Consider the following 16,984-nt stretch of genomic DNA (forward strand, 5'->3'; position numbering starts at 1 on the left):
CTGGTTTAAGTACTGTTTCATGAGTGATCTCTTGCTTTAAGTTGTGATTGCATAGAAAAATGAGCTGATAGGCGAGAAAAAAAAAGCTAAAGATTTTTCCAAATGATGAAAAAGTGAAATTTCTAGAATTTTTGGACGGCAATCCATTGATGAAGAAAAATGAAATTGCCGCCAAGTTACGTATGTATAGGCCAAAATGGGTTTTCAGCCCTTGCCAACCTCAAGAGAGGATAGTTGAATCTAAAAACATCAGGCACCGAAAACAGGGTGGCGACAGGAACTGTGAAAAAAATTTCCCTGACTTTTCCCTGATTTCACTGATTAAGTTCACCAAACTTCCCTGATTTACGTTACCAATGATAATGGTTTTCTTTCTTTGCTCTACTTGAAATTAATTGTATGTTTGTATAAAATGCAGTATTTTAAACGTTTTAAGTTGTGTAAAGTTGTTGAACTAAAGATATATTTTAAAAAAATGCTACTTTTTTAATAAAATAGTTTAAAAAACGTATCAAGTCAATTTTTTTTTTTTGGGGGGGGGGAACCTACAAAACAGTACATTAAATTTTTCTACATGGAAAGATTATAGAAAATTAAAAAAAAAACTTTACTTTTAGAAACCACTTAGCATAAGAATTTTAAGAAACTATTAAAATTATTCTTAAAAACATATGTGTATTTATGATAGAACTAAAAAGTAATTGAAAATATTTTGAACTAAGTTTTCAAACAGTATAATAACTGTTGCAAGAATAACAAGTAATAGTGAAAGAATAGAAGTAATATAGTTATTCTTAAATAACTAATTGACATATTTATGCAAAACAGATGAAACCATTTGACATCCATTCAGAGGGAGCTTTTCTCTAATCACAGGGCTCCCAACACATTTTAGCCATAGAAAAGGGTAAAAGAGGACCACTTTGAATCAAAAAGGGGACCAAAGAGGACCAGTAAGGATTAAAAAGAGGACCTTGGGAGGACCATTCATAGTTAAACCCAGGGTAGCACGAAAAGGCAAATTAGCTGCCTGGCAATAAATACATGAAGATAATTCGTTAATTAACCAAAATAATGATCTTTAATGATAAATCCTTATCACCTTCTGTACATCTGAACTTCTTATCCATTGAATTATATTATTCACACAAACATTTGGATGGGGGGGGGGGGAGGAGTGACAAGCAAGCATGTGACTAACCATCTTACAGAGTAACTTTAATTGTAAAATAAATTTTCTACTACTTAGGTAAAAACTGGCTAGTTAAAAATAATCACCCAAGTGACCGATCAATCAGTGCATACCTAATAAAGACCTTTTAGTTACAGTTATTACTGTAAACACCTTAGTACATGGTAGTTTACAAAATTTTTCACATAACCAGTTTAAAGAGAATTCATTTTGATATAAGGTAACGCAAAACAAGAAGATATAGTTTGGAGGCAAGGAGGTCCCCCCTCCCCCTCCACAGCCCTTGGTTTTTACACATATTTCCAGCCAAAATATGGTAAGTTTATATACATATGAGAGTTTATGACCAAACACCAAAGCAGGAGGTAATTTCTGGCTATGCTACTAACTGACTAAGTTCAAAAATATTAGAGGTTTGCAAATCATTTATTAGTATGCTAAGTATCCAAATCATTTCTTCATATGTATGTATTATTTGTTCGGGCACCAAAAAAATATTGTAACTGTCTTCAAGTACATATAAAAATTAGTGAGAAAGAAATTTTTTTTATTAAAGTCACCATACCTAAAAATATACAAATGCTGCTTAAGCGATAAATACACTGAATGTAAATTTGAGCCTGCTTTTACTGGATAACTTAATGTAAAAATGTGTAAGTTTAGGTTCATAGAGCTATATTTTCAAATTGAAAATAGTCATTATGAATACTTAAAAAAATAGGAATACAAAGATTTTTAGTTTTTAAAAATAAAATTAAATAAAAAAATTTGAGGTAGCACATGTCAAAACAGCTTCCAATTTTAAAAAATATTAAAATAATTACAAGATGCAAAAGGATTGAAATCTTGCGCAAGAGAATCAAGTTTTCGCGAAGTATGTTCACTGTTGGCATAATTTCAAATACATATATATATATATATATATATTCTCTAAAACTAAACATGACTAAAATTGAACATAAAATATGCTAGTCTAGGATAGCAGATGTGAAAATAACATTCGATTGCGCAAAATATCAAAATATGTACAAGATGCAAAAAGATTGAAATCTCAAAGACAAGAAGCAATTCCTCGCGAAGTTCGAGTAAGTGCAATGCTGCTATGGTTCCAAAAATAAGAAATTTTATTATCTATTAAAATTAAACAAAAAATAAGCTATTCTATGATGGCGTACGTCAAAATAACTTCCGATTGCCAAAAATATCATAACATTAACAAGATGCAAAAAGATCGCGAAGTGCGAGTAAGTTCAATGTTGCCATGGTTTCGAAAAAAAAAAAGTAGTTTATTACCTATTAAAATTAAACAAAAAATAAGCTAATCTATGGTGGCGTATGCCAAAATAACTTCCGATTGCCAAAAATATCAAAATATTAACAAGATGCAAAAAGATTGAAATCTCAAACACGACAAGCAATTTTCCGCTAAGTGCGAGTAAGTTCAATGTTGCCATGGTTTTGAAAAAAAAAGTAGTCTCTTATCTATTAAAATTAAGCAAAAATAAGCTAATCTACGGTGGAGTGTGTCAAAATAACTTCTGACTGACAAAAATATCAAATTATTAACAAGATGCAAAAAGATTGAAATCTCAAACACGACAAGCACTTTCCGCGAAGTGCGAGAAAGTTCAATGTTGCTATGGTACCAAAAATATAAAAATTAATTGTCTATTAAAATTAACCAAAAAATAAGCTAATCTAAGGAGGTGTTATGTCAAAATAACTTCCGATTGCTAAAAATATCATAACATTAACAAGATGCAAAAAGATCGCGAAGTGCGAGTAAGTTGTTCAATGTTGCCATGGTTTCGAAAAAAAAAGTAGTCTCTTATCTATTAAAATTAAACAAAAAATAAGCTAATCTGTGGTGGAGTGTGTCAAAATAACTTCTGATTACCAAAAATATCAAAATATTTACAAGATGCAAAGAGATTGAAATCTCAAAATCCAGCAAGCTATTTTCGGCGAAGTCCAAGAAAGTTAGTTTCATAGTTCCGAAAAAAAAGTTTATTATCTATTGTAATTAAACATAAAATAAGCTAATCTAAGTTACTGAATGTTAAAGAAATTTCTGATTGTCAAAAACATCAAAATATTAACAAGATGCAAAAAGATTGAACTCGCAAACACAGGAAGTAATTTTCGCGATGCTACATATCGAACACAAGTTCAGAAAATTGCACTGATGAAACATTCTTGATTTTTTTCAAGTGCGTACGAACCCGTGAAAAATATCGGTAGCAAAATGCTTTGATTTCACGTCATAACTCTTCCCCCAAACTTCTCCATTTGCTAGATTTCCATAAGAGGAGTAATGACGTAAATCTGAAGCGAAATAATACCAGAAAGTCAAGTTCAATAGAAAAACGGCGCCGCGGCAGCGTGTTCGGGCTTAACGTAAGTCCGCACACAGTATTTTTTAATGTTGAAAATTTTTAAAATCTGATTTTTTAGTAAAAACAATACAAAAGCGGACTAAACGGACCAAAATGTTAAAAAGCGGTCTAAAGCGGACTTTACCCTAAAAAACGGACTTTGGCGGGAAAAGCGGACCATTTGGGAGCACTGTAATCAAAAACATAGGTTTTGATGAATAAATACAGCATTTTAACAATGAAAAAATAAAGATATTTACTTAAGTACACAAGTTAACTCTATTTCAAATGATTTCAGTATGTAACGAAAAAAAAAAAATCTTAAGATTGCTTTTGTAACAAACAACTTTGAAATGCAAGAAAAAAAAAAAAAAAAAAAGAAAAGAAAAAAACAAAAAACAATAAGTTAATTTTAAAATACATAAAAGAAGAATACAACTTGGTTATAAAATTAAAGAATCAATTAAATCTGAAGAAAAGAAAAGATTTATAATCTGCGGTGACAACAAATAGTATAACAGCAACAAAGTTTTTTTTTATTGAAAGTTCAATTTTAGCAATTAAAATTAAAAACGCGAAGAAGTAATAACTTTTAAGCTTTTATAGTATCAATTCAAAAACCAAAGATTTCTTCTTGAAATTGTGATTACAGTACACTAATTACTTCGAGACAATGGAATAAAGGCAAAGGAGCTAAGGCATTAATGAAGGCTTCTTCTTTGCCTGTATGGTTGTTTATTTTACGTAGCATTGAAAGGTGTAAAAGGAAATTGTAAGCTAGGTAAAATAAACAACCTAACAGACACAATCTTAGGAAGTTCATCCTGTGGTTAATAAGTAAGATTCAATACTTTGACGTTGAGGAAAAAAGATGCACAAATATGCGGCAGTGTATAATCGCACCTCATTCATTTTACTTTTTTTGAACAGAAAATTGGCGGAAAATGCGTAGGGAATTAGGGTACTTAATTCTGTAAAGCAAAAAAAAAATTTTTTTTCTTCATAAAATAAATTTTCCCTGATTTTTTGTTATTTTGTCAAAATTCCCTGATATTTCCCTGACTTTTCCCTGATAAATAAAGTTCCCTGACTTTTCCCTGATCTCCCTGCAAGAAAAACGATGCTTAGTGTACACAATAGCTAAAAAAAAATAAATAAATTTAAAAAAAAAACACACAAACCGTAAAACGGTACAACTTTGTGCCAGGGGGGGGGGGGGCAACAATAGGCCACTGTTGCTATGGCGATGATTTTTGCTCTCTAGTGGCCTATTTTTCGAACTTACCAAGCTCCAAAAAAAATCACCAGGTAGTGTAACCATTTAGGTAGTTAAAGACGCTTCATCAGAGATTGCCATTGTTTTTGTATGTCTCAGATAATTTAGTCATTCTTAGTACGTTATTCGACTCACTCATGGAAGAGCAAAAAGTTTCCTTTTAACAGACCACTAAAACTGTTTTGGAAGATCTGGTAAGTTCAGATTTGCTTTACTAATTTGTCAGTTATGAATTAAGCGGCTTGTTGACTTAAAATGTTTTGTAGTTTTCACAAGCTCTCAACATTTATCGAAAATGGGAATGTTAGGGATGCTTTTGTCATATTTTGTGTTATTTATTGTAAATAATGGCAAGAAAAGAAAGAAGACGACTTGGGGGTCGACACTCAATAGCCTGTACTAGGAGTTTTTGAAGAAGGTGCTGACTGAAGGCCAGACCAAATACAAACTGAGATAATTTTTAAAATTATTTATTTTTATGAGATTTGGAAAAAGAAATGTGATTTCGTATTTCAGTTTTCAAAATTTTTTTTTCTGATCTCATTTAAAATGTGTCAGTTCTTTGTATTTTCTGAGACTTATGTATAGGTATCTAGCCTTTAGTTGGTGAGACTTTTCTAGTTTTTAAATGTTTCTACGTCAAAACCTAGGCAGATAACAACATTATCTACGTTTACCATGTTGAACTTTATTAATCACTCGAAACGACAAGTGATGATGAAGTCTTAAAAAAAATGGAAAAAAAAGGTAAATAATGAATTAAAAAATTTCTTTATACAGTTTCAAGCAGAGGACAACATGCAGTCTCAGCCAACAATAGGCCAGATCAAGTTTTCACTGTGTTTTCTCGGTTAAAATGAGGTGGCCCATAGTTGTACCCAGTAGAGTTTTAATTTTGGGCCACGGGGAAAAAAATTCCTTTTCTTTCCAACTTAGATTTTTTTAAACATTTCATTCGAAAGACGAGATGTATAGCTACCATTGCTAAAGTCCTCAAATTTCTAAATCAAAGATATACATCGAATTTTCATTGAAAACATCGAAAAGTGGCCCATAGTTGGACCATTTTAAGGTACATTTAAATTATAAAAACATTACATCTACTAACATTGAATATAAAAAATATATGTAAAATCTAAAAGCACACAATTATAAGTTTTAAAAAATAAAAACAAATTTTGAAAAGACCCGCAGATAAACGGACCGCTTATAAATCAGGAGTTTACTATATTGCAACACTGAAAGAGGTGTCTAATTTTTTGAAAGTTTTTGCATTTTAACATTGTATAATTACTTTTTACATTTCAGTACAAAGGTATTTACAGTCGAACCTCCATATATCGAACTTCCACATATTGAAATTTTCTATATATCGAAAATCCCAGCAAATTTCTATGTTCATCATGTAGAAAAATTGTTTCTTTATATCAAAAAAAATTTCGAGACATTCGTACATTTTTTTTTTTTCACTTTAGACTGTTTGTCTCATGAAAAATGAAGTTTAGAGGAGAAAATTATGTTCACTAAAGGTTGCTACGGAACTCATAAGAAATCTGGGGTTGAAGTGTGTGTAGTTAAGTCGTTGTTCCGTTCTGAAATTCTTAAATTCCCTCAAGTTTATTTCAAATCTTAGCTGTAACCAGTAACACTGTAAAATCAGTTTCAAATTATCCCTTTTGTTTGTTGATTATCTTTCCTAGTCTTTTTAGCTTCAGTAAAAATCATTCAAGTTAAGTAGATTGATTTTTTACTTTTCTCTCGATCATATTGTCAAAACGAAAATCCCTTAATGTTGCGATCAAGTTGAATTGCCGAAGAATATGAAGATGTATAGTTGGCGTAAAAATGTAATTTCTGTTAATTTTTTAATCATCACCTTTCATTTAATCCGATACTCGTGTAAATTATAAATTGGGTTTCATACATAAAAATTAGCTTTTATTTTAATGCTTTAGGATACTTTTATGATAAAATAAGATCTTTTCCATATATCGAAATTTCTATATATCGAATTTTTTTTCGGCAATTTGCTACTTCGATATATGGAGGCCCGACTGTATATATTTCTCAATTTAGCAATGTTTTGACTCAATTCCTGAGGCAGAGAAACTCATAAAAATCAATCGAAAATATATTATAAGATGAGAGCTATGAAGAAACTAATAATACCCCCCCCCCCCCACCCTAGGTGGGCGCCCCTGCCCCTCTTATTTACATTTACAACCTTTCAAATCTAAACAGTAATTAATGCATCTTTCACCAAAATAACGTAAAAAAAGTTTTATTTTTGTGTAGAATATGATACAATTGAAAACTTCTTACACATTCTGAGGTATCCACTCTAACAGAACAAGCACTTTACCAGATTTTTCAAATCTTTTTGCTTTTACCTAAAATATAATAAGTTTAATTTAGAAAAGTTACATAAAAAAGAATGCACACAAGATTGTTAATAACTAAAATAAATAAAAACTAAAGAATCGAATTGCAACTAAAAAAGAAGCTTAAAAAAATCCACAATGCTGTAAAGTAATCATTAATGCATTCTCAGTACCAGAATCTTTATTGCTTTATCAGAAAATTTTCTTTTTTTAACTGCTTTCATATAGCTTCACTTCAATATAAGTACAAAATGTGATAAAAAAATATGGTGAATATCATATATATTAAAAACTGAGTGTGTCTTTGTAGGTGATTATCTATGTCACTCTGTTTTTGAACACCAGAGAATTGATGATACAACCAGGTATCGATAGATTTGTAATTTTTTGGACACCATTTTACACAACGTTTGGTTTTCTACAACTTAAATTAGCACAGATATTAATTAAAACATCAACTCTCAAAGATATTTCTACTCTTTTGGGAGGCTACCCATTTCTCCCACACAATCATTCTTTCCCAAGGCCACCTTTCGCTTCAGCAAAATTATGGCCACTTTTTCCTGCGTTTATAATCCCTCTCTTTTATGCTTGAAGCGGAAGCATTTCAATCTTTGAATGGTACAAGCTTCTGGTTGAGAGCATACTCGCTGCAGGCAGGTTGCACAAGCCACCGTATGCAGCTAGTTTTTTTTTTTTTAATTAAAAATTGTAACAAATTCCCCCAATTCAATTTAAACTCCTTCTACACCCTTTGCTATTTTTTTTACATTGAAGTTAATTTTTTATTCAATTTTATCCTTCTTATATTTAGATTACTAAAAAAAAAAACAATTTATACTTAGTTGTGTGACATCTTATCACCGTGTAGAATTTTCTTTATATTCAAAGATGATTCTTTAATTTTTTGTTCAAATAGTTAAATTTTATAAGTGGCTTCTTTTTTAAAAAACTAGAATTTAGTTTAATTTGTAAATAATCAACTTGAATATAAAAACCATCAATATTTTGGCCTAAAGATATACTTTAACTAAACAATTGGGGGGGGGGGAGGAGAGAGAGAGGGAAAAAACACATCATTCATGAGTTCAGTTTGCAAATATGGTTACTTCAGTTTAAGTAAGTTAAGTACAAACAACGTAATGTCTCATATTGAAGTGTGCAGCTTTTAAGACTTAGAAAAGTTAATTGAAATGAAAATAAATTACAAATCTTTTCGCTCTTTTTTTTGAAGGGGGGGGGGGGGTGGAAGAATGATGCTTATCATGAGTGAAATAGCCAGAAAAAAAATTTCAAAGGGGGAAATATTTAATTTTAGTCATTTTTTTTTTTTTTTTGGTCACAAAAAAAAAATCAGGGTTTTGGTGGGGGGGGGGGGATATCTCCCTAAATCACTTAGATATTTCCCTGCTAATCAACTAAGTTTTTTCCTAATAAATTTCAGAGCTTTGACTGTTACAAGCAAGAATGCTCATACAAGTTGAAGAAAACCTTGAAGATAATTATCTTACTCAACCACAGGTAAGATACAGTAGAAAAAACAAAGATTCTGGAAGAAATTAAAATTAAAACAGCACAAATAAATCTGGAAAGGAAATAAAATTAAAACAAAAATTTAAGAAAAGAAAAAGTCTGAAATAAAAATATACACATTAAAGAGTGAAATAGAAACGAGTTACTAAAGAGTGAAACAGAAACCAGTTACTAAAGAGTGAAACAGAAACCAGTTACTTGCTTCCATGGAAATACGATATATTAGTACATTAGAATATTTGTTACCTGTACACCAAAAAGTTAAGGAAAAGAGAGTGGAGGGGGGAAAATATAAAATATTCATCCGCAGAGAAGTTTCATCAGAAAAATCTGAAAGTTTCAGACATTCTGAATGTTTGACAGAGAACTCCTAAATGTTATGCTATAATATCCTATGAAAGAAAGAAGTTTGATTATACAGTCAAAAATATTTTTTAAAAAAGCTGAAAAAGAAAAATCAGAGTGAAGTACAGTCGAAACAGCATAAACTATAATAAAAGATTAAATTAGAATCATGCATGATCCATGAATGAAGAGAATGAAAAAATACTAAGGTTACTCAAATGGTAATTTCAATACATGCTAAACTTGAGACGGCAGAATATTTAAAATTTTTGTAATGTGGATTTATTTAAATTGAATAAATTGATTTTAGTTATATTCACTACCTCAAATTTTTACTGAATAAAGAAAACCAAGATCATCCACCACTTGGCTTAATATTTTAATTAAGCTCATTCTTAAAGATGACTAACTGAATATAATTTATAAGATTGGTGTTTTTATATTGTTCTTTTACAAATAAAAAATTGTGTTTGGTTTTGATGAAAGTGCCTGTTTTTTGTGGTTATCGGGGGGAAAAGGGAAAATTGGAAGGATGCTTACATATACGAGCATAGGTTACTGAAATCAAAAAAGAATCACACTTGTGTTGAAATCTGAAAAAGTAGGGGGACATTTGGAATAGAATAAAAAGTTGTTTGGATACCATCCCACTTTACTGCACCACCACCATAATTTCTATACAAATACTTAGTAAAGAATTACTTCTTTGAAAAATGAATGTAATAATTTTTATAGTGCTAGAATACTACAGTGAAACAATCTTGGTTACAAATATTTTTGTTTGTTAAAGAAAAAAAAAAACTTATGGGGAAAACTATAGGGCAATTTGAATGCTCAAAAATTTACGATGTCTAGCTAATTACAAGAACAAAAACTGATGCTGCATTGAAAAAAAGAACATTGCTGTTTTAAAATCAGTAGGCTAATTTGAATACAGCACACTTGTAGCAAAATATGTAAATTTGGTTCAGGTGGAAGAACGAACGATAGTATGTAGTTGAATCTGTTCCAGAATGCATATTTCTTGTTTGTCTCAATAGCATTTGAATATGAATAAAGTGTTAGTTAAATTGATTTGGATATGTCTCATGAATTAGAGATTCAACGTCATAGTAAAGAGGGTTATTGCAATTAGTCATGAACATTCAGCTACAATTTATTTACTTATTTTTCCTTGAGAATATATAGCCATTGGTTAACTGTTTTAATTTATATGATAAATATTTAACAGGAAATATCAACTTTATTTAGTTAATTTCCTTATACAAATTAATTTACCTTTTAATTGCTATTAAAAACAGTTTGTAAACAGCCTACAACAAAACCTAATTTTTCCTGTTCTTTTCTGGTGTTCCTTACGTAGTTAATAAGTTGATGTAGCCCAGTGTTTTTGCTACATCTTTTTTTTTTGCATTGAGAAATGGACCTTTCCTATAATGTAGTACTGGTGCATGTAAATTTTACCGTGTAAATTTATAGAAAGCAGAAAGGTAATTGTCTCAGGTTTTTGAGCAATCACGATTGCTTATTGTTCTCATTTGACTGTTTTGAATTCCTATCCTTTTATTTTAACCACCAGCACCCTCTGCCAGCACCACCGTCACGTCGACCGGCCTCACGATGCTGCTCCTCTTGTGAAAACCGTCTCCAGGTTGCATCCATGTCCTACACACACACACGCATACACACACTCACGCCTGCGCACAGACACAAACACACACTCCTACACACACACACTCATGCCTGTACTCAGACACAAACACATACGCCTAAATACACACACAAACGCCTACACACACACGAGCTTACACACACAGTACAGCATACACAACACGCACACGCATGCGCCTACACAAATACACACGTGCATTCATACACACACACGCTCGTGATTGTGAAAAATATAATTTGAATTCAAGATGCCAAAAATTCAAATTAATATATATTTTTTTGCTTTTATTTTAAGGAAATATTTATTCATCTACTGTTTGTCGCTGTTTAACCTGTAAGACTTCCATTTTCACAACCTTTAGTCCTAGATGCATACCTCCAATTGCAAAAAAATGGTTAAAATATGATGCAGAGTTAAGATACTGAAAGCTTGAAGCAAAAAAGAAAAATACTGAAAAAATACAAAATTTAACTTTTTAGACAGGTTGTAGGTCAGTTCCTTGACCTATATTTAGGGAAATGATTTCCATTGAAAAACAATTCCAATACAAAAAAATTGAAACATTTTAAAGAACTGTGCCCTGCAAAAGTTGAGATAGAACTTATGGCCCTTTTGGAAGAGTGACAAGTTGTTGAAGTAAAAGAGCAAAATGTTTTTATTTTTCATTGCCATGAAAAAATAAATGCAAATGTTATGCTATGATACATAAAAACACTCTAACAAAAGCTCATACAATTTGAAAAACATTCTATACATGCATATAATTTTAAACCCTTGCTAGTTTCTATATTTTGCCCCAATAGTTGTTTTTGAATGCAAGTGTAAAGTGGTACAAGTCATAAAATGCTGTTTCATATCTCCATGAATAGATGTGTTACATATCTTGGTGAACATTGGTCCTACTAATGTCAGACTTTGTGTGCTCGAATTGTGTTTTCATGCTTTTGATTTCCTCAAATGCAATATAGGAAATCTAGGGACCATATACAAATTTTGATTTTGCATTTTTTCTTTTTCTTTTTTTGCGCTACAAACTTTTGATGTCTTAACTCTGCACTATATTTTGACCACTTTTGCAACTGGAAGTATGTATCTAGGACTAATGGTTGCAAAATTAGAGCTCTTTGCAGGTGAAACGGGGGTACTCGGTATACATATTTATTTATTTTAACTTTAAAGACTTAAAAAGGTACTCACCCTGCTGTGAAAGATGACGAAACCAGGACAAGACATGCTCTGAGATGAAATGTTCGATTCCACCAGCTTGAATTTTATTTGTTCCATTATGTTGGTGTCAAAGAAGTCTTCTGTGGCAGCTGCAAAACAAACTTAGTCAGAAAGAGAACCATAATATATTTTAATTTCATTCAGTGAATAGCTGGAATGTTTTAGTAATTTTCTGGAATCAAAAGTTAAAATATTTGTTCTAGAAAATTGAAAACTGGCGGGAATTATTTAGTCACTCTCGGGAATGCTGAAAGAAGTTTTTAAGCACAAGCCATTATTTTACCTTACCTCCAAGAAAGAAGCCAAATCATGTCATAGCAAATGTATATGGGAGAATGGTAAGAAAACCATAATAACAGACCAAAAATATTATTTTTGGAAAAACTCTAGTCTTCCTTAGGTTTTGAAAAATCCAAATCAAGCAAAAATATTTCTTTTTTTTAGCAGATAGAATAGCATGGTATGCTGTTTACAAAACTGAATTATGAGTTGTAGTCATTTTTTGTCTCTTAGGAAGATTTTCCAAAAAACATAATTGACAGAAGATCATGCTTCTTGTTTTAAATATCAAATATACTTATCGGTTTCAGACTATAAACGCATAGTATTGGAACAATTTGCTCAGCAATCAATAATACACAATTACAGTTTTACTTTCTAAGAAAGCAAAGGAGGAAGCCATTTTGCTTGCAGAAATTTTCACATGGAATGTAAAAAGTTTTGGGTCAATAATTGGTTGAAACTAGATTACTAGCAGATAAACCTTCCTACAATAAAAATTATTTCTTTTGTTGGCAGAATGAATTAAACAGAATAAAAACTCAGTCATGTTCCTTGAAAATTTGAAGTTAATAAACCAATTTTGAAAGATTTTCTTGAGTAAGTGAATAAATTATGTGCATACTTAGAGCACAGAAAGAAGGTGCAAAAGTGAGAAGTAATAAAGTGCAAATAGAAAAACTGAACAATTGAATCAGATTTTTGATTCAGAAAGCTGCCTAACTTTCAACTTCAATAACTATACGCCAAAACATTTTACGAGTGTTTCACACTACAAACATGCTCACAGGAAAGCTAAATATTATAAGATGAACAGAATCTAGTTGACATGATGTAGGCAAAATGTTTCATCAAACTGTTTTACATTCAAAAAAAAAAAAAGTTTTTATTGTTAAATAAATATTTAAATTAAACTAAAATAAAAAAAAAAAGTTTTCTCTTGTGCATTTTTTTTAAAGTAAGGGCATTAATTAATAATTAAGTTTCAAACAGCTATCACTAAATGAATAAATTTCACAGTGGACAGTTCATTGCAACAGAAAAGTCATTACTTTTTAAATATTTTTGTTGCATTAAGATTAAACAACTAAAATTACAAAAAGTAACAATTCATGGATTATGTTTTAAGAGAAACTATTATTGACTGTTGCATCAAATGTCCAAAAACATAGTGTTGGAAATCAGAGCAAGAAAGTTAAGCAACTATGTCATCTAACAGGATTTCTTGGTCAGAAAATCAGCAAAGGCATTTAATATTCTTGTAACATTTTACTGAAGTAAAAAACGTTTGATATAATAATAATTAAAATTGATTATTTTGAAAGTGCAACTGAAAAAAACTTAGCATCAGAAAGGAAATTAGAAGATAAAATGAGCTCTTCAAGTAGAGGGTTCGTATTTATGGCCATCATCTGTTGAAGCATTTCCCCTTTGTTCATTTTAAAACATTTTTCTTAGTCACTGTCACTTAGTGGTGAGGCCAGAAAAAAAAATTCAGAATGGGATATGGTAAAATTTTGAGTAGTTATTCTCTTTCTTGTTAAGAAAGAAAATCTTCTGGATTTTGGTAGGGTTGGGGAAATATATTCCCGAAGTCCCTCTTTCCCTGCTGCAACTCTCCATTATTCATCAGAACATTTTCTTAAGTACTTCTACTTGAGTGATTAATGTTCTTTTATTATTAGTAGAATTTTCCATTTAGTAATAAAGACTTATAACCATTTCAAATACTTCATTTTAATTATTTCCAGAATTTCATGAAATGGTTACTTTCTTGCTTTATGTTTGCTTCAAATACCATGTGCCTATGGGCACTTGATATTTATGAAAGTAAAGTATCCCTGCCCATAGAAGAAGAAGCACAGTAAACCCATAAGAAATAAATGATGAAAACATTATCAAAGAACAAATAAGCAAAAATATTGATTGCACCTGTGTCAGAGTTACAAGGAACACAATCATAATTGAATGAATTTATCTATGCATTAAGATGTGAGCTTCAAGATAAAATTCATTTAAGTAAAGCACTGTTTGGGTCCACTTGGAATTTTCATACAAAATGAAGCTCACATCTTTATGCAAGAATATTATAGTTCTATAAAGTTAAAAAATATGCTTTTGTAGCGATATGAGCTAAAAACTTTAAAAAAAAAAAAAATTAAAGTATGTTCAGCAACAAGAGGAGATCCCACAACTAAACCAACTTTTTTATTTTTATTTTTTTGACTGAGCTTCAAATAATAGAAAAGTTAGTAGACCAATCAATTAATTTAAATAAAATAAAATAAAAAAAAAATGTGTATGTGATGTGCAAGTGCATATGTGGGATTTACGTACATTTTCACAAAGATTCTACATCAACTTCCACACAATTCTTCTCCAACAATTTCGTTTACATTTACTGTTTTGTCAATTATTTCATTTCTATTATTCTAAGCTCATTCAAAACATTAAGTTATACTTAGTCGTGGAACACTCCCTCGCTGCTAAACATACTTAACATACTATTTCTTTTTTCAGATCACATTCCTACAAAAACGAGTTTTTTTAGCTTTTTAAAATTATAATTTTCTTTTTCTTCAATTTCAATTGTTTCATGAAAAAATATTTGTTTGAACAGGATTCAAAACATTCTCCTTCATACCCCCCCCCCTTAAAAAAAGGGCTCGGCAAGAATCAAGACTGGGACCTTTTGAATCTCAAGAGAGAATCATATCCATCGAGACGCAGCAGTGAAACTTCACCAAAATTGAATCAGCCCTTGTTTTCATTAACATATATATCAATCCAAATTTTGGTTTTAATAGCAGGGCATTACTTTCTGAGTCATTGCAGTCATACTAAACGAGATTGCTCCCCCCCCCCCATCCCATAGTTTATTTATACCAAAAACTAAACTATTATAATATCATCAGTTCTTTGTATGTGCCTATGTATGTAAAATTTTAAATAACTGGACACCTGAAATTGAGTGAAAATGAATTTAAAGAGTCCATTACAGCATACATGTATATATTCAATGCATATTATATCGAAAAACAACAAAAACCTCTTCCCCATACATGTAAATACATTATTATCTCACAACTAGGGAGACAATTAACCTGTCCCCCTCTCCCCCAATGACGAATCTGATAAGCGAAATTGAGAAAATTTTATCACGCAATAATTTGTACTTTTTAGCATAAGAAAATTAAATTTATATTACTTAAAAAATTGAGAAAAATCTTAATAAAGATATTCTACAATGACTAATGTTTATCGGGAAAAGCTTACTCCCATTTTAGTTTGAATTAATTGGTTAGAGGTAAAATAATTTTTATTCATGTTCTCATAGCCTTGGAAAATTTAAACAATGCAATTTCTGAAATCTCATGCAGAAAAATCAGGGCTTTCTATTGACATACAAGCATAGTTTTTTCACTCGCATATTAAGAGGATTTGTGTGAAAAATGTTCCTTAAACTTGGAGCAAACTAATTATTAGAGATTTATTAATTAAACTTATTATAGACTAGGGTCAGGTGGGGTAAAATGGGTAGTGGGGTAAAATGGGTAGTCAAAATATATAGTTTTAAAAACAAATTATTTGAAGTTAAATTTGCATTTTTTTGAGTGGGACATTATACTTGGCTGTTCTGAATTCTATTTCACAAAATATATTTTTTCAATTGATTATTTTTAGTGAGAGGTAACACTTTAAATTGAAGTTGATAAATTCAAGCTGCATGTTGTCTGCTTAAACTTCTATCTCCAGCTCCTGATTTTTGAGAAATTTTAATTACTGTGTCATAATATCTTTAGTTGGACATTTTTGTTGCTGCTTCAACTTACAGGAAGAAAAAAATTTTTTTTTTCTATTTTTAATCTAATATTTTGAAAATGGGGTAAAATGGGTATATGGTTAGGCTTATAATTCCAGCAAGTTATTTTAAATGATACAGCATATTTTCCTTTAAATTAATATTAATTCATTTGTGGTTAATTTAAAATGATTGAAACATAAAAGTATGCCCCCAATGCCATGACATTATAAAATAAACTTTGCTCCATCATAATAAATAATACCTACTGAATAGTCACTAGCATGCCAAATTACAAATGAATTCAGCACAGGAAGTCGGTGAAAATTTAATTTGAAAGATTTCATTATATAAATAGATACATAGTGGTGATAAACATGTTAACAAAAGGGTTGATTCTTTGTAACGACAAAACAAGTGCATGCAATATTTTTGCTCATTTGTGCTTTTATAACTTTCTTTTTATAATTTATGGTTTCTGCTCAAAGGTAAATGGTATTACAATACACTTATTTTAAAGAAACAGTTTCGGGGGGAAAAACACCGATTAAGCCTGAATGATAAATCATTTTGACAGACAAAAAAAAAAAGAAAGATAATTTTTCAGAAAAATCAGCAGTTTAGAAAACAAAATTCTTTTCCAAAGAATGCAAGAAATATTAGGCATTGTAACGAACCCTTGAGCTCTGAAGTAAGAATGAAAGTAAAAGTGAGTGAATAATCTACTGTGTATGAGACATAAAAGATATTCGGAATCCTCTTTAGTTTACTGATATAATAAAGTTAGATTTCAAAAATTTCAGTTAATCATTTTGAAATTTTTAGTTGCAAAAATATCTATCATGGCTAATTTCCAACTTTACACAAATTATACATTTCATAAATGACAGAAAAGAATTATA

General features: G+C 30.4%; 1 protein-coding gene across 1 annotated transcript in view; it reads right to left on the reverse strand.

Moving 5' to 3' along the window:
* The window catches only part of LOC129230538 (zinc finger protein aebp2-like), a 49,078-nt gene that overhangs the window by 3,893 nt on the left and 28,201 nt on the right, over positions 1-16,984 (reverse strand). The window contains exons 4-5 of the mRNA XM_054864942.1: positions 11,972-12,090; positions 7,166-7,233 (exon numbers count right to left, since the gene is read on the reverse strand). Of these exons, the coding sequence (XP_054720917.1) occupies positions 7,166-7,233; positions 11,972-12,090 (187 nt within the window). The remainder of the gene's footprint in view (positions 1-7,165; positions 7,234-11,971; positions 12,091-16,984) is intronic.

This window comes from Uloborus diversus, chromosome 9 (assembly GCF_026930045.1).
Source record: "Uloborus diversus isolate 005 chromosome 9, Udiv.v.3.1, whole genome shotgun sequence".
In the NCBI taxonomy this organism is placed as follows: domain Eukaryota; kingdom Metazoa; phylum Arthropoda; class Arachnida; order Araneae; family Uloboridae; genus Uloborus; species Uloborus diversus.